This window comes from Sturnira hondurensis, unplaced genomic scaffold, assembly GCF_014824575.4.
Source record: "Sturnira hondurensis isolate 20B ecotype Veracruz unplaced genomic scaffold, ASM1482457v3 Scaffold0010128, whole genome shotgun sequence".
Lineage (NCBI taxonomy): Eukaryota > Metazoa > Chordata > Mammalia > Chiroptera > Phyllostomidae > Sturnira > Sturnira hondurensis.
The window spans coordinates 13,197,254-13,217,204 of record NW_028082759.1 but is presented as its reverse complement, the minus strand read 5'-3'; the positions used below and the strand labels follow the sequence as shown (position 1 = coordinate 13,217,204).

Here is a 19,951-nt window from a genome sequence, read left to right as displayed (position 1 = left end):
TCTGGTTGGAAAAACAGTTCACTCATCTCTTGAAAGTCACCTTAGACCCTTGCTCCCCAGTTCCCCACAGTTGCTTGCCACTGACAGTTTCTCCTTGTAGCGGGGAATCCGGGCCCAGGCTGGCCCCAGACTCTCATTTGCTGCTTTTGCTATATCCCGCCCTGCAGCCAGGGAAGAGGGTCCAGAGAGCCAAGGGCCAGGAGCCAGCCCCTGAGGCCAGGAAGCTGCTTGTGTCTGGCTCGCTGTTAAGGTTATCCTGTCTGCTTCAGGGTTGGTCATGTTTTGCCACTTCTGGCCAAGGCCTGGACTGCCAGCTGTCCTGTAGGTAAATGTTCAGTAATTTACTTTAGACCCGGTGCTGAGCTCACATTTGAGATGGTCTCAGTTTGGAAGGGAGCCCTTGCTCACCGTGACAGAGGGGCACCAGGGAGGGGCCTGACAGAGTCCAGCCCCTTGTTCTTGGGCTCATTTGCAGACAAGAGCTGGATGGACCCGAGCTGTCCAGGCACAAAAAAGGATGTGGCCTTCGCTTCCAAGTGGGCTTTATCCCAGAACAAAAATAAGTCAGAAGGGAGTCATTGTGTTCTGTCATGGGATTTCAGTTCATTTCTCTGAAAATTGGCCTTTCTGTTTGGGGCAGAATGACTCCAATTAGCTAAAGACATTTGTAGTGAAAGGCCATAGAAAAAGCAACTTCACTGGAAGGGGCACGATACTGTATTTTGGACTGCCCTGCATATTTGGGGGTGGGACGCAGCAAGGCTTCTTGGGGAGACCAAGGCCATGGAGATGGTGCTCGTCGCTTGCCCCACGGCATCGCCCACCCTCCCTGACAGCACACTTCTGTCTGCTGCCCAGGGTTGGCAGGATGTCTCCCATTACTGCCCCCGTATGGGTCCCTTCGTCCACTGTCACCACCCCCTCCAGGTCCTGCATCCCCGACATCATCGTCTCTAGCTTTCCATTTCTAAGATTCTCCCTCCTGGCCTTAATTGTATCCTGGGTTATGGTTAAATAAGAATTATTTCATACAGTCAATTTTCAAGATCAGCATCTTGGGAGCCAGCTTAATCAGAGCCCAGAATTTCTCTTGTGCTTTATGATTAGTAGATCTGAAATCCGTCTAAGATAGTTTTCCAAGAGCAAGTTTGTTGTCGTTCCTAGCATTCAGGCCCATTCTGTTTCTAGGATGTAGGCCTGAGGAAAAACGCAGGGCTTCCTTGACCAGAAGCTATTTGTGTCTGAGACTACGGACTCCCACGTTATGTATTATCTGCTTTCATGTTGTACTTTTTTGATCAGCTGTTTCATGTGATCCATCACCTATAAAACCAACACCAGATCAGCACCATCTTAATGGCACATCACTGCCTCTGCAAGGCACTGGAGCAGCTAATGCTGACTGGGACCCCCTCAGTCATTCTGGCCAAGGGGGGCCAAGCCGTGATGGGTGCAGTTCAGGTGTGTCTGTGGTAGCAGCTGGGATGCTGGGACAGCAGGAGGACCAGCGGAGGGAACAGCTGCTGGGGGCGAGCGGGAGGCCTCTCTTTTCCATCTTCCACCATAATGCGTGCACAAGATACTAAACCCATTTCGTAAAACGGTCTGTGTGAAGCAATGTCTCAGGCGCCCCATCTAAGGAATGCCTTTCAGTTTTGGTTTGAAGTCCATCTCTGGAGTCGCTGTGGAGACCTGATTCTTGTACAACATGGTCCCTAATGTTCACAGGGAAATGGAAGTGTCTCTCTGTCCAGAATTGTAAAAGGTTGGGCAATTCCATTATAATCCAGCTCAGAAGACAAGGTGCCTTTAAAAGTTTTTAATTTAATAAGTGGTGACTGGCAATGGCTTAAAGAACCAGCAGGTAACTAGAAGGGGGAAGGCTGGACCCTGCAGGGCTGGTGCCTGGCTCAGATTGTTCGGGAGGTCATTATTGTAACTGATAACGGGGCTCCTTCTAGATTAGGAAGTCACTGTGGCCACCATTAAGGCTTTCATCTTGCCTTTAATCTGGTTTTCATTAATGTATTTTTTCTGGGGGGAAACAGTCCTTACTGCGTATTATATCTATGCTCTATTTTATGCATCTTTGGTTTAAAAAAAACACAGCATAATCTTTAAAGACAGACCCCTGGATGCTTGCACACTGAATTGTAAATGTAATTTTGGATATAATTTGATCGACTAATCAGGTGATGTGTAATTATTAGTGGAGTTGTTTCTTCTCCTCTATTTGTTTGAAAGTTGACGCCTTCTTTTCTCCCCTCCCTAGGTGACAGTCCTCACCCTCCTAAGGAGGAATCCAGCAGTCTAGACTCACTTTCCTCCCCGACTCCCATGACTACAGCTGTTCATGGGCTTCCTGGACCAGACAGAAACCACCTTGTCACCGATGGGGACTGGGTGCCCACTGCGTAAGTGTCACGGGGCTTCTGCTTAGTGTTGAGGGAAGGAGGGCCATGAGCTTCATTTCGAAGCTCACGTGGCCAGTGGGTACTGAAGCTGTTAGACCTGAGAACCTCTGTTCGTTTCTTTAAATCAGTGGGGCTGCCAGAGGGAGAAAGGTCTGTGAAAAGAGCCTTTCCTGGGTAGCTCTGTGTTCCCAGGGTGGAAGGGGTAGGTGAGTGTTACTTCCAATCTGTTTCAAGTTCACCCTGTGCCAGTTTCAGGTTGCTCAAAAGAAACTTGTTCTTGTGCTGCTCTGGATATTTTCCCCTGGTTCTGCAAACTTTTAGAGACGTGACAAATGTGCATGATGCGATAGGGGGACTGTGGAAACTGTCTCTAGAATGATATTTGAATTGTGTAAATTTTTGAGGGTGTTGGAGGAAATAGAGTATTGTTTTCCGTTTCCTCCGTAGTGCCCTGCATAATTGACAGTTGCTGGGTGAAATAGTGGATTTTATCTTCTCAGTTGGGTTTAGTGCCAGGCAATGCAGATCAGTTCAGGTGTATACCCGCACAAGTACCACTGACACAAACACACTTCCATGAACCTGGTTTGACTACGCGAGGGGGGTCTGTCTGTCTCCCGGCGCTGACCAGGCAGTGGAGTAAATGCGGACTGAGGGTGCCCAGGGGGAGCAAAGAGCAGCAAGGTTCAAACAAATGCTCAGAAAGAACGAAGAGAACCCCACCGATACTTAAGTGGCATTACTTGATTAGTCGGTCAAACGGCACCCAAGATTCCTCTTGTATTGCAGCCTGAGAGTGTTTGGGTGTCCTGTGTTTCAAGTGAAAGTCTTTAAAAAATAAACGTTGCTTAAAATAAACTCATGGATAATGATGTCATTCGACCCTAGCTGGGTGTTCTTGGGGCTTTAAATGGAAAGTGTCCTTCACATTACACAACTTTTTATAGTTTCTGCTGGATTCGCATGAAATTGTTATGAACTCGTTAAGTATTAAAAGAAGCTGGGAGAAATTTTGTGTGCTAAAATTTGGGGGTGATCAGAAGGCACTGAAAATGTAACCGGAAACCAAAGTGAAACTGGAAATGGGGAATCACAGCCTCCAGATGAGATATTTCCCCCAAGATAGTCATTTATGTATTTTTATATGCCGAAGGCCATGCACCAGGGATTTAAAGTGCATAGCACTCAAACATGCTGGCCAACTTTGCTCTTCTTTTTCCTGGAATGAGTATCCTCTTTTCTCTCTCGTAACCCCAACAGTAATGACAGTGGGTATGGGGAACCTAGAATCTGTAGTCCTGAGCATTCCCTGGGTGGAGCTGGGTGCACATGTGTGTGTGTGTGTGTGTGTGTGTGTGTGTGTGTGTGTTTAAAGCAAACACCCCCTCTTTTTTTTTTTTTTGAAAGATTTTATTCATTTATCTTTAGAGGGGAAGGGAAGGAGAGAGGGAGGGAAATATCAATGTATGGTTGCCTCTCGTGCGTCTCCTGCTAGAAACTGGCTTGCAACCCAGGCATGTGAATGAGAATCTGACTGGGAATCAAACCACCATCCTCTGGTTCACAGGCCTGCGCTCAATCCACTGAGCTACACCAGCCAGGCCTATCAATTACTGTTTTCAGTAAGCATTGACCGTGGTCGGTGGAGACCTGTTCAGTCGGTCATCCTTCTTCCACAGCAGTTCTGGAGAAGAGTGACATCATGTACCCGACGTGGCCAGTGCTCAGTTTACAGCATGCCCATGCCTGGAGTATGGAGAGCTTGATACATTGGTCATTAATCAAATGAGGGATGAATTCCCCATTCATACAGATGCTAAAATGTCATGGGAACTACTGGCTCCAACACTGTGAGAGAGGCCAAGAGGGTGGGGGGGATAAGTAGTTGAAGGAAGCCTGGAAGTCAAGAACTTGAATTTTTTCTGTGCATTAGATAAAATAGATTGATATTTCTCTTAAGTGTGTAGACTGTGTCTTGTCTATCCTATTTATCTAAGTTAGTTTACAGTATTATTTTGTACTACTTTCAGGAATACAGCATAGTGGTTAGACAATCACAGACTTTAGAAAGAGTTCCCCTCCCTCCCCCTGATGTTTCCAGTACCCACCTGACTCCACCCAGTTGTTACAACGGTGTTGACTTTACTCCCTGTGCTGTACGTCACATCCCCACGACTGCTTGGTCACTGCCAGTCTGCACTTCTCCATCTCTTCACCTTTTTCGCCCAGTGCCCCAGCCTCACTCCCCTCTGGCCACCATCAGTCTGTCTGCGTATTTAAAGGAGTTACTTGAAAAGCACATTATAGTCCAGATTGACCATTAAGTCAGTTACCCATCATTGGCTAACTGATCAAGTATCGGGGCCCAGTTATGGATAAAGGAGCAGAACTGGTGCTCCTGCCAGGGAGATAAGCTTTGTTTCCTTAGTGGCTTATGGTCTGAAGGTCGCTCACTCAGCCTTAGCCATGGGGGGGTTACAGCTCCTGAAACCAGGCAGGGCGGTTCCTGACAAGTTCAGGCTGCTGTAACAAAAATACTTTGATTGAGTGGCTCATAAAGAACACATTTATTTCCCACAGTTGTGGAGGGGGCATCGCCTGGTTCTGGTGACCCTTCCAGGGTGCAGGCTGCTGGCTCTGTGACTCTTACAAGGACACTGATCTGATTCATGAGGATGCTACTCTCATGACCTCATAAGGTTGTAGCCACCCCCCGAAAGCCTCCCCCCATATCATCACAGGGTAGAGGGTAGGGTTGCAACCTAGAAATTTCAGGGGGACACACACATTCAGTCTATAACATTGTCTAATCTTTTCCTTTCTCATGCCAAGATAGATTGTAAAACTCTTACTGATGGGAACTGGTTCTTGTAATATTGTCGTAATTAATAAGCATTTTATATTCCATCTTAATTACTAATAAGCATTTTATATTCCATCTTGATTATTGTGTATTTATAAAAAAACTTTCCTTTTGGAAATCCCGTTTCTTTCTGTACATCCCTGAGTGTCTCTTAGGCAACTGTGTTTGATTTCTGATCCATATTCCTTTTTTTCTAAACATTAAAAACTCTCCCTTCAGGAGTTGCACAGAACTAATCTCACCATTTTCCCTTTAGAGAATTTTTCTTTGTTTTCTTAGCTTTTATAAATTTAGTTTTCATTGAGTGTGTAGGCTTTTTTAAATCCATTATCTCCGCATACCAGCTGTACCATATGGAATACAGTCGGATCTGAGGAAATGCTGGTTAAGATCCCTTTTAATAAAACCAGCATTGCTGTGGGGTCATGAACACATGACACAGGGCTTCATCAAGGAGGCAGTGCCTAGGCTGCCCGGTTTTAACCCATGGTGGCCACTCCCTCTTCCCAAACTTCCACGTGTCTCCTCTTGGGTCTTGAAGAATGGAGTCCAAACGTGCGCGACCACGTGTAGGAGCCCAGTAGCTCTGCTGCAGGCAGGTGCCGTGACCCCAGACACTAGAAGGCAGACTTGCAGAGGAAAAGCTATAGCAGCCAAGGGTCTGCTGTAGAGGCAGCAGGTATGTACAGGTGTGGCCTCTGACAGGTAGAGAACAATACAGCAGGACTGGGTTTCTGGGGTTTCTGCTGATGCTTAGGACTCGTGGGGATGATTCATTGCAGTCAATCAGTCTGGAGCTATTACTCACCTGGACTCTCAGGAAGGTGATAGGTGACTTCATTACCTGTGACGAATGGCCAGCTCAGTCTCCTCGGAGGACATTACATCATAGGTCAAGGTATTTCCAAGGTTCCAAAGTCATTTTTCCCCCAATAAAGTAGTTTTCTCTAAACAGGTTTTCTTCCATTGTAAGTGAAGGAGCAGGTCCTTGATAAGTAATCCTTTTAAGTTGCCTGCCACAAAAGAAAATCTCTCTTAAGAAATAGCAGGCATTGCTATCCGCTTCCTCTACAGATTTCAAATAAAAAGGAGGGCCTACTCTTCTGCAGGCACAGAAAGATGGGGGGCTTCTTAGAATAGCTCTTTGTAGTGGGGTGTGTTGGTACCCCGAGGTGCAGCTTGCTCTGTACTCTGGCCGGCAGATCCCACTCTCTTACTGGAGAGCTTCGGTGTGGTGTACCCGAATGCCAAGGTGTTCCCAACACAGCTGTCCCAGGCGGCGCCCGAGCCTGCCCAGATGCACGTCGGTTGCTTAAAAGCCCATTCCCGTCGACAGCCTCGTGCTTGTCATCTCTAGACTGTGTGTGGTCTTGCTGGAACCCCATTATTCTTGTCTGGGAAATAGAGAACTTGCTTCCTTCAAATTGGGCAAACAAAGAGAAGTGTCCCATGCACAGCTACGGCATTTCAAATTACTTGCCTATTGGTCGCATGATTGCTTTTTAGGAAGTCGATGAATTTTTCTGGAAGTACCCTTTAAATTTGATTTGTGGCTTAGTTTCTTATGGTATGCCCTGAATGATTTGTCTAAAGTACAGAAAAATCATCTCACATACTCAACACATCTGTGAAATTTGGCTCACACCTAGAAATGATAAGGTGGCAGCCGTAAGCATACCTTGCAGTCACCTCCTTTCTGCCCTCCCTGTCCCCTCCCTCCCCCACTCAGGGAGGGTATGTCAGCTCTTGTCACTCCTTCACCCAAGGGCTCCCAACCCTTGTGGGCACAGGGCAGTCAGTTCATCCTATAAGCTGGTGGCTCCTATTTTTACCTCTTTTGTTGATTATTGTTTGAAGAGAAAACAGAGAACTTATATTAAAACAATTTTTTTTGCACATCTGCTTTATTGCTAACTTGACTAAATGAACACGTGTTGCTTTTGTACCAAGGGGAGGAAAGCTGTGCAGATTTTAAAAGGCTCAGGAGAGGGTGATACTTACCCCAAGGAATGAGCTGCCCATCCCAGGCACCTCCAGGATCTTCATTGGCTAGCATGGAGATCATGTCCTGGTAAGGTTGCAGATAGGCCCTGGTTATGGAATGCGGTGGGATTCGTTGACCGAGATCTGTAGTAGAGCTAGTGCCTTCATTTGGAAGGACGTGCCGTCTGGTGCTGGGTACTGTGAAGAATGATTTGGGAGCCAATTCCTTTTCCCATACCTAAGCGAGCATCCAAGTCTCCTCTGGATTCAGAAAGGTTGAGGTCTGAGACAGTTCAGGTGAGTGGAAGAATTGGGCTGGATGAGTAGAAGTGTGTGAGCCGACAGGAGCCTTGGGAATTCTGCTCAGAGGTTAGCTCTTTTTTGGACCTCCTGCTGGAGGGGGGGCAGGAACCAGTAAAGGGCAGATGTTTTTGTTTCGGCAGTGGCTGGTTAGAGGCTGCAAGAGGGTAGTTACCCTCTTGGTGTTTCTCAGAATCAAAGACCATGGAGCATTCATTATTGGTGGTCATCCGATTTTGTTTTAGCTGCTTTATAAATGATATTTCGTTTTGATTCTCATGGCAACCTGGTGGGTTAGATATATCTTTATTTTAAAGAGAGGGACGCTGAGGCATGAAGAGGGCAGGGAAGGTGCCCCAAGCCCCAGGAGTAGTAAGGGGGACAGAGGTGGAATTTGATGTCTTCGTCCCAAGGGTCAAGGCTCCCAGAGAATGGTTTTCTTGTGGGGATTGAAGTTGGTTGCACATGGGGACATTGTGTGCATAGTAGGCTTTCTCCAGTTTGGAGACCCAGCGAGCTACTTGGCTGTCAGCTGGCCATCGCCCTGTTGTGATGAGGGCGCCCTGACCCTACGTGCAGTCAGGTGGCTGTGGTGCATCCTTACCTCCGGGGAATAAACACTTGAATCTGGTTGCTGCCCATTCATCATTCAGCACCTTTGGCGGAGATTTGGGGATGAGGGCGTCTTCCCCCAAAACGGAGCCGAGAGACTTGGGAATTTGACATTAGGCACAGAGCCTCAGCCCTAATCTTCTCTGAGTAACGTTACACCCCATCGTCTTCCTCAAGTCCTTGGAGCTAATTGCAGGGCCCACGTACTTGGCCGTGGACCACAAATGTCTGTTCACATTCATTTCCTTGGGGTCTGACGTTTGTCCCATGTATTTTCTTGAATTCTCTCTCTGCCGACTTTGTATAGAAATTGTGCCATACTGACCACCTTGCACACTCACACCTTTCCATGCGCCTTTCCCTGCTAGGGTATTTTTGGTATTTTTATTGTGTGCTTGGCACTTGCGTGTGGCCTAATTCACATCTTCCTTTGCTCTGCTGCAGGGTCTGAAATTTGGAGGTTTTATTTTCGAGCCAGATTGTTCATTAAAGCCCCATAATGAAAAGTCGACTTTCTAAAATAAAGAGACACATCTGAATTTTATAGTGGCTTTTCTTCTGCTTATGACTCAGAAAATTTATTTTTTCACCCGTCTTGTTTTTTCGTTTTCGTTTCATGGTTTTTTGTTGTTGCAATTCATCATTTGCCGGGCCAGGATTGGCTGTCTCCATATCAGAATGCAGGCTGGGCCCCCGCGAGCTCTCTGGGGGTTGGAAGACAGGGTAGAGTGGGAAAGCACTGATCTCAGAGTCAGGCAGGCCTGGCTTTGCAGCCTCCTGCTGCTTCTTAAAACCTTGGGGGCCTCTATCCATTATTTATGCAAACCAAGGCTTCGGCAAGAGTATCTGTAAAAGGGGAATAACAACATCCACCCCTCTGGGTTGCTGTGAGGTTTCAAGGAACCACATGTAATACAACCAACCCCTGCTCCCCGGGGGTTGGGGAGCCACCTGCTTACAGTCCCCTTCCCTCCAGGAGCCTGACTTGGTCTGCTTAGTCTCACCCAACCCGACTTCCTGGGTCACCCGTTCTGTCATCTCCCTCATAGCTCAGGGAAATCACCTGTCCAGCCCTGCAGAGGCCGTAGATGTTGACCCAAAGTGGTAGTGTTTCCAGAAGTTACTGCAGGTTCTCCAGGAGGACTCAGCCTGGGGCCCCTCTCCTAGCTTCTCTGTGTCAGATCCATTCCATAGAAGCCTCTGCAAACAGGACCTTTGGGTATTGCATGGCCACGGCTTGGGGTTTCCATGGGGCCCCTGCCAGCTCTGTGTGTTCTGAGCACTGTGGGTGGCTTGGCCGCCATGACGGGTAATCCATGGCACAGTTTGATAAGAGACTGCAGGATTTGTCTTAGCAGGGCGACGATGCGCCCCTTTCAACCCACAGCCTGTGTCGTGTGTTCAGCTCTCTCACGTTGGGTGGCCACCCTTCTCCACGTGAGAACTGAGCTGGCGGAAGCCGTCCTGTCGGCTACCCTGCAGGACAGCAGTGCAGAGACCTCCAAAGCCCTGTCACTTTCTGAAATGAAGCCACAGTTGCGTCTCGGTTCAGCCCTCCTGCCCGATTCCACAGGGACTGTGTGGCAGGAAGACGGATGGAATTCACGGGGCACTCTGGGTGAAAGATTGTTCAGATGTGACTCTAAGACAGTTCTTTTATAGCAAGACCCAAGAAAGTGATCACCCAAGGAGTGACCTTTTCCAGGTGGCAGCAGCATCCTTTCCTTCCTGTGAAGGAGGGCATTCGCCCAGGAGCCTGAGCACCCCACAAGCCGAGGACCGAGTGCTTCATGTGGCCCCATCTTCCTTGGAAAGGCTCTGTCTTCTCTGTGTCCGGCTGGTTTCCTGCGGTGCCCTTCTGTCCCTGCCCACCCCCACTCCTGGAAAAGACATCTTGTTCTTGACCGTGACCAGTTATTGTTGCTACGTGCTGGCTTGAAAGACCGGCTGCCTCCCTTCTGCTGGGGAGGGACCCTCCGCAGTGGGCGGAGACCTGCTGCTGATGCTGCAGGGAGGGCCTGGCTGTGCCGGTGCCCATGAAGGTGGAGCGGGGTGCAGGAGCAGGGGCTGTCAGTCATCCTCACCCTCACCCCCCGCACCCCCCCAACTGCCAGTGGGTTCTCACCTGGCCTGTGGAATCCGGGGGTCAGCAGACTGTGGCCTTGCTGCCTGTTGTTGTAAGTAAAGTGTTACTGGAACACATCCATCCTGTTATTCGCATTTCGTCTATGACTGCTTTGTTAGACCCAATGGTGGCCTGCAGACCCTAAAATATTTCCTGCCTGGCCTTTGGTGGGAAAAGTTTGCTGACCTCGATCTAATCTATGAACAAAACTAACGTAGTTGGAATAGACCTTATTTCCTAAAAGTCAGGTTCAAGAAGCCTGGTTAATTGCCATTTCTCAGATGGGCAGTGCAGGTGATTTTTAAAAGCGTCCTTCAGGGATTTTGTTGTCATTGAACCAACCAAAATTTTATTCTTATGTTTGTGATTGTCGTTTCAAAAAAATCTAGGGTGTTTTGATGATTAAACATGTTTATTTGGGGTTATTCTTTTTTACAGCCTATTGTTTAAAATTAAAATTTTGTTTTGAAATAGTTTTAGATTTACACAAGAGTTATGAAGGTAGCTCTGGCTGGTGTGGCTCAAGTGAACTGAATGCCAGCCTGCAAACCAAAGGGTTGCCGGTTCGATTCCCAGTCAGGGCACATGCCTGGGTTGCAGGCCAGGTCCTCAGTTGGGGTGTGTGTGAGAGGCAGCTGATTGATGTATCTCTCACACATCCGTGTTTCTCTTCCTCCTCCTCTCTCTCTCCCCTCTCTCCAAAAATAAGTAAATAAAATCTTAAAAAAAACAAAGTTATGAAGGTAGTATGAGAGTGCCCATAAACCATTCTTCCCTGTTGTTAGCACCTGATGTAGCACCATGGGACTTTTGTTTAAAACAAGAAGTTTCTCTCAGTACCATGCTGTTAACTTACAGACCGCATTCAGATTTCACTAGTTTTCCACTCATGTCCTCCTTTCGTTCCGGGTTCCAGTCTAGAACGAAGAAAATGCATTGCATTTGGCAACTTTGTTTTTTTCATGGTGACATCTGTTCAATATCTATATTTCCTCCCTCTGACGTGGAGTGTTTGCTGTTTTTTTGGTGAAGAAAATGACTTGTTATTGATGACATACTAGAAAGCAGAGAAGTAGGCTCTGACTTGGAAATACCTTGTACTGGTAATAGGGCCTCACCTACTGAGTGCTGACCGTGCTCCCGGCCCTGCCGGTCTTTCACCCACCATGTCCTTCCAGCCTCACAGCGACCAGCCTGTTAATGGCTACCTGCGTTTTAGCGAAGGGAGCTGACCCCACGTGTTTGTGACTCACCCGAATTTTGGTTGTGAACCCTCAGCCAAGGCTAAGAGTGCTGACCGTGCACTGGTCTCCGAGAGGCACTCCTAAATCAGTCTCTTCGTCCTGGCCACAGCTTCTGGCTTGTGAGAAGCATCCTCCTTTTTATTTATAAACAAAAAGGAGAACAAGCTGAGGGAGCTTGAGGCCTGGGTGCACAACCACAGCTGGCTCCGGAACTCTGGTCTCTCTGTAGAGGGGTGGCATTTCCTGTACTCAGGATTTCCGTGATTAAAATTCTCCAGTAGCCCACCCTTGCCTTGCGGACGAGGACCTGCCCTGAGGGTCTCTGACTCCCATCACTCTCCGCTCTCCTCCTTGTGTTCTGGCCCGGTCTCAGAAGGACCGGAGACTAAGCTCTGCGTGGTCTCATCGAAACAGGGTATAGCACCCCCCGGGCCTTGAGGAGGTCGCGTTCCCCTGTCTCAGGTTCGGTCTTCTCCACGTGTGATGTGGAGAACTGGTGCAGCTGGGAGTGTGTAAGCTGACGTGTGGGAGCCGGGTTGAGATGGGTGCTGGGCTGTGCGGTTGTGCCTGGCAGGAGCCCAGCTGGGGGTAGGGAGGCGATGGTGACGTGGATGACAGATGGCGGCCTCAGCCGAGGGCAGACGCGGCCTCCTCTAGAAAGCCTTCCTGGATGCTTCCTCCTCTGTTCTCCAGAGCGCCGCCGGGCAGCTCTGCGTGACACCCGTCACATGGCATGGTGATCATCAGTTTGCCCTTCTCCTCCCACTTGACTTTGCTCTCAGAGAGCAGTCGTCATAGTCACCTGGGTGTCCCCAGGGCCTAGCATGGGGCCTGATGGGAGGTTCTCGGGCCGTGAACCATCGATGTGCAGGCAAGGGCGGTTTAGCACCCTCCTGTGGGCACTGAAGGCCCGCCGGCCCCGCCCTGGATCAGGGCCACTCCCTCCTCATGCTGTTTGCTTCTCTCCCCTGCGGTCATCTCAGTCTGCTCCTCGGGAACCAGCGCTGCTGCCTGTGGCATTCTCCCTCTCTGGCACTTAAGGAATAGCTGTGGCATTTATTTGAACAGAGATTTCCCATAACATACAGATCTGCAATATTTCCTTCTGTCTTTATTAACATTCTCAAACACCTGGGCCCAGGACAGCTGTTCCAGACGTACGCTGTGCATTTCTCAGGCTGGACCGAAAGATCATTTCTTGGATGCGCTAGCCTCTGCTCAGAGACCTCTCTGCAAATGAGGCTTTAAAGTCTTTCCTTCCAGCACAAACTTCTCATTTGATCTCGGTGCCGTATAACCACTGTCAGCGATCTTGGCGTTTGGAGGACGTAATCACATCAGAGAAGCAGTTGTTTCTTTTCCTGGCATGCATATCCACCCCCCCCACCCCCACCCCACCCCACCCCCCGTTCTGCATCCTCTGCATGTGAAATTGTGCTCAGTGCTGGAAGAGCCTGAAACGCCCGGTTCCAGTGTCGCCTGACCAGCCTGTGCTGTGCAAGGAAGTGTGTGCTCGGCGCAGGCGCTGCCCGGCGGCTCTGCAGCTACTGCCGGATTTTAACGGGGAAGACACTGACCTCCCTCCCCCATTCTTGCGGTGTTTGTGCTTTTTTGCTGCCAAAACATTTTTAATGTGCATAGAGCGTAGAGTCTGATATTGGAGACAATTGGGTCACCGTTTGAATTGGAAGCAGCATTACTGCCGATTTGTTACATTTCAGACACATAAACTCTGTGGTGTCCACACACACAGCTGCTGTCCGAGCTTCACAGGGTTGAAGGGTGTATTCCTCCCACTGCAAAAGCTGTAGAGTCTTTCTCTGAAATACAGACCTGCTTTTCCACAGCAAGAGTGGTGGTGCTCTTCCCTCTCAGAGAAGTGTAGTCTCTTCCCTGCTGGCTGTCCCCAGTCCCCAGTCCCCAGTCCCCAGCCCTCACCCCTAGGCCTGCCCTTCAGGTGCCTTCTCTGTTGCCTTAGGAAGAGCTCGGTAGACTTTTGATATAAGTATTTTCTCTTTTTTCCCTTTCCTTTTTTAATTGTATTTTTATTTCCATTACCATTTAGTCCCCTCTTACTCCCCTACCCCACCCACCCTGCAGTCACCACACTGTTGTCCATGTCTATGAGTCCTTTTTCCTCTTTGCTCCATTCTTCCACCCCCTACCTCACCCCTTTGCTGTCCTCCAGCTCTCTGTCTGTGAGTCTGTCTCTATTTTGCTTGTGAGTTCAGTTCATTAGATTCCACATAGGACTGAAATCATAGAGCATTTGTCCATCTCTGACCGGCTTATGTCACTTAGCATAATGCTCTCCAGGCCCATCTGTGCTGCTACTGATTTACCTACAAAGGGTAAATTTCCCTTCCTTTTTATGGCCAAGTAGCAGTCCATTGTGTAAATGTCTAATCTTTGCTTTATCTGCTCATGTACTGATCGGCATTTGGGCCGCTTCCGTATCCTGGCAATTGTCAGTAACACTGCAATGAATGGAGGGTGCTTGCTTTCAAGGATGAGTTTCTGAGTTAGTGGTAGGAATTCTTTATGTGTTTTCAGTGAAACCCTCTTGTCCAGTCGTCCCTGTGTTTAAGTAGGAAACGTTTCTCCTTGAAGGAAGGCAGAGGGGTCGGCTTCCCCACACTGGAGTGGAACAGGGGGTTCTACTTTAGGAGAAGATTCCTTCCTTTCAGGGTGTGAAGTTGGGAGGAGCGCAATAAGCAGATATTTGTGTTTCTCTTGAATTTCTGTTTTGGGAAATATGGTTTCTGAGCTTTTCAGGAAGAACTGACTTCTGTCTCCATTTTCGTAAACCACAGCTTGGCTTTCAGGAAACACGTCGCCCTTAGGTACTTTCTCATATTGGTCAGCATCTCATCATTGAATAAAATGGGCAGTTTGAGACCACGCCAGCTTTATTCATCAAAAGTCCTTGGTTAAAGCAGCAGCAGGAAGAAGGAAGTGAGCGGATTTAAAGAAACAGTTGAGGGTTGGGAAGTGGTAGGAGAGGGCACTGAGAACGTTGCGTTCCGCTCTAGCAGGCAGCGGGCCTTTCACACTTGTGTCCCCGTCATTTCTGACCGCCAGCCCAAAGGCTGTGTTAGCCAGGATTCTCCTCTGACCACAGAGCGCAAAGATGGCGGAGAATCTCCTCTGACCTCCCATGGGTGTTAATGCCCAGAAGTGTAAAGTCTGGGGCTTTTCTCTGCTTGCAGCTACTGCATTTGCCTGTGGTGGTTTCACGGATGCTGGTGGAGGACGAGGGACTCCTGGTCAGAGCCAGAGAACCCTGCTGGTCACAGCAATAGCTGCGGTATCACTTCCCAGTCCCAGTTCCCCTAGGTGATGCCCTACAGAGTGTGGTGGGAGAGGAGCCCAGAGATTTTTATTATGGGCAGTAAAACCTGCCCTTTGCTGCAGGGAGAAGACAGAGGCTGTTTCCTCTACAAACATCCTTGAAAAGATCATGCAGAACAGAGGCAGCCCATGGCTCTGCTTATAATACATGCAGAAACACAGAGACCCATGGAGAATTGGCTCCCAGCACATCATGGCAGAGCCCTTCTAGGTGTGCAGGACAGATGCTCATTGAGTCCGTGGGCCTTAGGGCTTAAGTCTCTCCTGGGGCCCAGGCTGAGATGACTCTTAGCCTCTGCTATGGGTGACCATTTCCAAAATACCTGCTATTCCTCCAAAAGGGCTTACATCAAAGAAGAGAAATAAAGATAATATCAGAATTCTCTAGTAAAAGTAATATTTTTCTCTATTGCTTGTTGAGAAAATATTAAAAATTGTTAAAAAAATTTTTATACTTATTACTGCATGTGCACACACACATGCAAAAAGAAAAACCACAACAAACAAAGAAGCAAACAACCTATCCAGATTCTGGAAGGGAGGAGGTTTATGTGAAGAGGTTCACATTTATAATTGTTTAGCTTCAAACAATACAGACAGTTTGGGAGACTCCCTGTTTCATAGGGAGACGCCTGTGAAGTACACCATCATCCAACCTCTGCTGGCCGAACGTGAGAATTCCTTTTTAGGTCTCGAATGGATTCGTTAACCAGTTTTTGCCCCATCACATTTCTCCCCAGTGGAAAAGCCTGTGTAGGTGTCTTGTATCCTGGCAGCTACTCTGCTCTGTTTCCCAAACTTTGTTTTGCTCCGTGGGTCTCCTCTTTCATAGGACTCCGACACTCCACGTGATTTCTTATGCCTCATCTCCAGAGACAACTTCCAGACTTGTGTTCCGCTCCCGCTTATGCCCATTCCAGCCTGCAGGGTGTGTGGCCACACGGAATTCTGAAACCTGGAGAAGTGCCTGTGGAGGCTTCTGAGATCCTGTGGGGAAAACCCAGGGGCTCACCCGTGGAGATTCAGGTCCAAGTGGGAAGCCTGACCGCTGTCTAGTGAACTGGTTGGTTAGTGTTGGGCTGTGTAACACGCTGATACATTGAATGGCATGAAAAAGATCGCAGAAAACAAGCAGGCGAAGGTTGAGAAGTTGACCCTGGAAGGGGGTTGCCGACTCTGGGTTCTGCTTTTGGGACTGGGCGGAGAAAGCCCCGCAGGCCCTCCTCGCCTTCTGCAGCTGCCCTTCCCACAGCTTGTGCATGTTCCCAAAGTGGTATTTTCCTTTTATAAAAAAACAAAAGCACTTAAAAAAAAGATGTGAGGTTAAGTAGATAATAGCTATAAAATTCACAATCTAAATTTTTAGAGAGCCTTGTAAATATACTGAATGGGTACTTTGTCTTCATCCTGTCTCTGCCCTCCCCTCTGTGTGGGTGGGTGGCCATCATGTGACCACCCGACTCTTAGTGACTAGAGCTGCTGGGGGTGTGGGACACTGTTTTCCTTCCACCGTCACCGCTGTCCTGGTGCCTCAGATAACTGCTGGGAGGGAGGACGGTGATTGGCTAACGGTGGTCCTAAATTCTTGATCCGAGCTCCCCTCATCCCTTCCTCCCACTTCCTGATTAGACACCCTGTAAGGTTCATTCTCAGATCAACATTGGAGTGATTTTGGCTGCTGGGGACACAGATCACGTTGAAATTTATGGGTTTCTTTGCTGCATTTTATGACTTCCAAATGAATGGCTAGATGGGGGGTTGTAAATAAGTTGTTCAAAGACTAATGTTTTTTAAAAGCGCATCCCCCACTTCCTTTCCTGATGAAAGGGTGGGGAACCTTCTGTGCACTAAATCTCTCTCGAGTCAGTAGTGTAACATCTCAGGCACCTGATTTATAAAGTCCAGCTCCAGTGAGAGCACATCCGAACTGGTTGCTCGTTGTTGGTTAAGGAGGCCGTGTGCCCGGCACTCCTGGCCCTGTGAGGTCCACTGAAAGAGCCCAACCCTGGGTCTTGCCCCACAGGCAGGAGAACCATCTGAAACTGTCCCAGAACAACTCTTGTCACCCTGCCTTCCTGTTCACTGGTGTGGCCGGCCTTCCGGGAGGGTCTGCAACTTAGAGGCCAGAGGAGAAGTTCAGGACAGGCTGGCATGGAGCTGAGTTGGGCAAGGGACAGATTTGAGCAGGCAGAGCAGTGGGAGAGGCTGAGAGACTTGGAAAAACAGGCTGAGTATGTATAGAACCCGGAGAAACAGTTGAGGGCAGGTGGGAGGTCTGCTAGGGCAAAGGAGCCCTTGGAGGGCGCATGGGGGGCACACTGGTTCCGGGGGAGGCAGGTTGGGTAGACCAGGGCTTAGGTGGCTGAGTGTGGCTGATTGAGCCAGCAGAGTTGGAGGAAAAGGCTGGGGGTGAGCCAGGAGACCACGGTGGTAAGAGACATGGAGCGGTGGAAAGGGGAAGAGTTGAGAATGACAAGAAGGTAGACACAGAGACAGCCTGGGAACTCTTTGAAGTAAACATGGACAGCACGTGGTATTAGTTCTGCGAGAGAAGAAAGAATCAAAGGTTAGGCTCAGGAATGTGGAAGGACAGCCAGGCAGCTCCTCATGGAAACTGGTTTTGGCTAAAGAGGGCGAGTCTGCGGGGAAGAGCATCTGAGTGCAGCGGACACTGAGCAACCCGTGCTGAACATGTGGCAATGGAATGCGGTCCTTTCAGCTCTGGGCTTCTAAAGGGAGCGCCACCCGCCTCCAGTTGGGGGTGGGGGCTGGGACAACCACGTGATTCAGGCCAGTGTGTGTCTGTTGCATGCTCTCTTCATGTTTACGGGCCCTTTCTGTTAATTTTTTAAAATTTTGCGAATATTAGGGAATATTGAGGTCACCAAAGATTTTCGCTATTTGTTGTCTCTCCTTCAAAGTCTAGTCTGCTCCTCTCTAGAGGAATCTCGATTCCAAGTGGCAGTTTTTTCCCCCGAGTTGCTATGTGTACATGACCCGGTAAGAGAGCCTCAAACATTCAAGGGCTGTGCACTGAAATTGTGGAGCTGTGGGTCACGATGGTGACTATAGGTCCATTGGACCTTCCTTATGAACAGAACACAGGGTCACTGGGATAGTTTAGGTGGCCGTTCTGTGCCCGTGGATTCTGGTATTCTCATGAGTGAGCTTGGTGGTCCTAGCTTGCACGAGACCAGCCCCTCTCCGCTAACCTGGAGAGGTACCGTAACATGTCTCAAGTGTGGGGCGTGGCTCTTGGGGATGTAAGAGCCTGTTGAGGAACTCTGTCCTTCCAGTCATCAGGAGAGATAAGGGAGCCATCATCCTGGGTATTTAGGTTGGAGGTGCCACGTATTGGGTGTTCTGTGGCCTTTATACTATTAAGTCCAGTTCTTCAAACTTCCACCCTTAGCTCAAGCCAGACCCGACCGTCCATGGTCCCGTGGCTCAACCCGCAGTCTCCGACCACACCAAGCTGCAGCCCAGCTCTTACGCCGTCTTCGCCCAAGTTGTCACCTTGCCTCTTCTCTCCTCCCACCACCATAGCGGACAAGCCACCTGAAAGGTACACGGTTTGGGATAGGAGGTGGAATACGGTGGCAGCCCACGGAAGGAGCTCATCCTCCTCAGCAGGTTCTTGGGCCCTCTGCTGGAAAAGGCGGGCTCAGGCTCTCCCGGCCTCCTGGACACAAGTACTTACACCCTTGTCTCAGGGCCCAGCCTGGGTTGAAGTACGTTCTTAGGAGAGTTGACCGTATCTGACACTGGCTCGAACCTACTCTTCTTGGTGCTGATGGTGCACTTTGGAAACTACTCATTCATTCTGGAAGAACTTTTTATACACAACTAGAAAACACATGCTCTGTTTTAAAAGGAGGTTAACTGGACGCTGGAAGCAGCAGTGACCATTCCATGGGACACTTATACAGGGGCCAGTGGTGCCGGCTTTGATCAAGCCCCTCCTCCTGGGGGTCTGGCTGAAGCTCTTCTGCCCTCAGTGGCTTCCCCCTGATGGTGCCGTGGGGGCATTTCTCCTGCTCTGGTCTGCACGTGGCTGGCAGTGGGGTCCCCATGCTTCCCCAGGATGCTTCCCCCCCACCAGGATGCACAGGACATTTAGAGAGGTGCCGCGCCAGCCACGACTTTTGGAGGGCAGGTGTGAGGGGGTCTAAACAAAAAAGACCCAAGTAGGAGCAATAAGCCTCTTTCCAGAAGGACGTGGGAACCGACTGCCAGTCTAAACAGACCCGAGTCCGCAGAGCATCGCTGCAGGCACTGTGTGTGTGTGTGCCTCTGTCTTTCACGGCCGGGTCTTCTGTCTAGACACTGGTGCTTTTCCTCGTAGGTGAACCCGAGCGCTTAGGAAGTGAACAGGTCCTGAGGTTCCCATGGCACCACACACTAGGCGAGGGTGTCCCACCAGGCGGAGAGGAGACCTGGGTGAAGAGGTTCGGGGATGCTGCTCAGAGAGGCTCCCTAAGAAAGATTTGACATTGAAACCCGTCCTTGACTTGAAAATCAAGCGCTTACTTTGGCCTAATGCTCACTTCCCTCCCAGTTTCTTTCGTGGAGGTTGCCCCACCAGTGACAGAGACATGAGACTTCGGGCATGGGGGATGGTGGGAAGGTGAGGTTTCTCTGTCCCAGTTTCTCCACGTGTTAACTTGTGTCTTTCATGGTCCCCTCTAAGCGCCACCAGCCGGAAAGCTCGAGCGGTGTATCCGTGCGAAGCAGAACACAGCTCCGAATTATCTTTTGAAATAGGAGCGATTTTTGAGGATGGTAAGTGCTTTGTGGCAGGGTCGACTCTGTCTACAACCCAGAAGGTGCACAGCTGGGCCAGGGGGTCACTGGTTGGGGTGCTGTCAGGAGCACAAGTTTGTCCCTTGATATTTTGGACAGGAGAGAGGTAGCCCATTTGGCTGCTGGGACCTGGATGCCCGCACGCAGGCTGTGTCTGGGAGGCTGGCCCACCACCTCCGCCTTAATCTTGGTTATTCTCCAACCCTTTGGTGTCCTCTCCCAGAGTCCCCAGGCAAGCCTCCTGGATCCTTCAGGT

At 49.4% G+C, this 19,951-nt stretch overlaps 1 protein-coding gene across 2 annotated transcripts in view; it reads left to right on the top strand.

Annotated features, from left to right (window-relative positions):
• Window positions 1–19,951, top strand: part of ARHGAP10 (Rho GTPase activating protein 10) — a 243,242-nt gene that overhangs the window by 220,671 nt on the left and 2,620 nt on the right. For both annotated transcript variants that reach the window (XM_037058430.1, XM_037058431.1), the window contains exons 20-22: window positions 2,273–2,414; window positions 18,305–18,457; window positions 19,583–19,674. In XM_037058430.1, coding sequence (XP_036914325.1) covers window positions 2,273–2,414; window positions 18,305–18,457; window positions 19,583–19,674 — 387 coding nt within the window. The remainder of the gene's footprint in view (window positions 1–2,272; window positions 2,415–18,304; window positions 18,458–19,582; window positions 19,675–19,951) is intronic.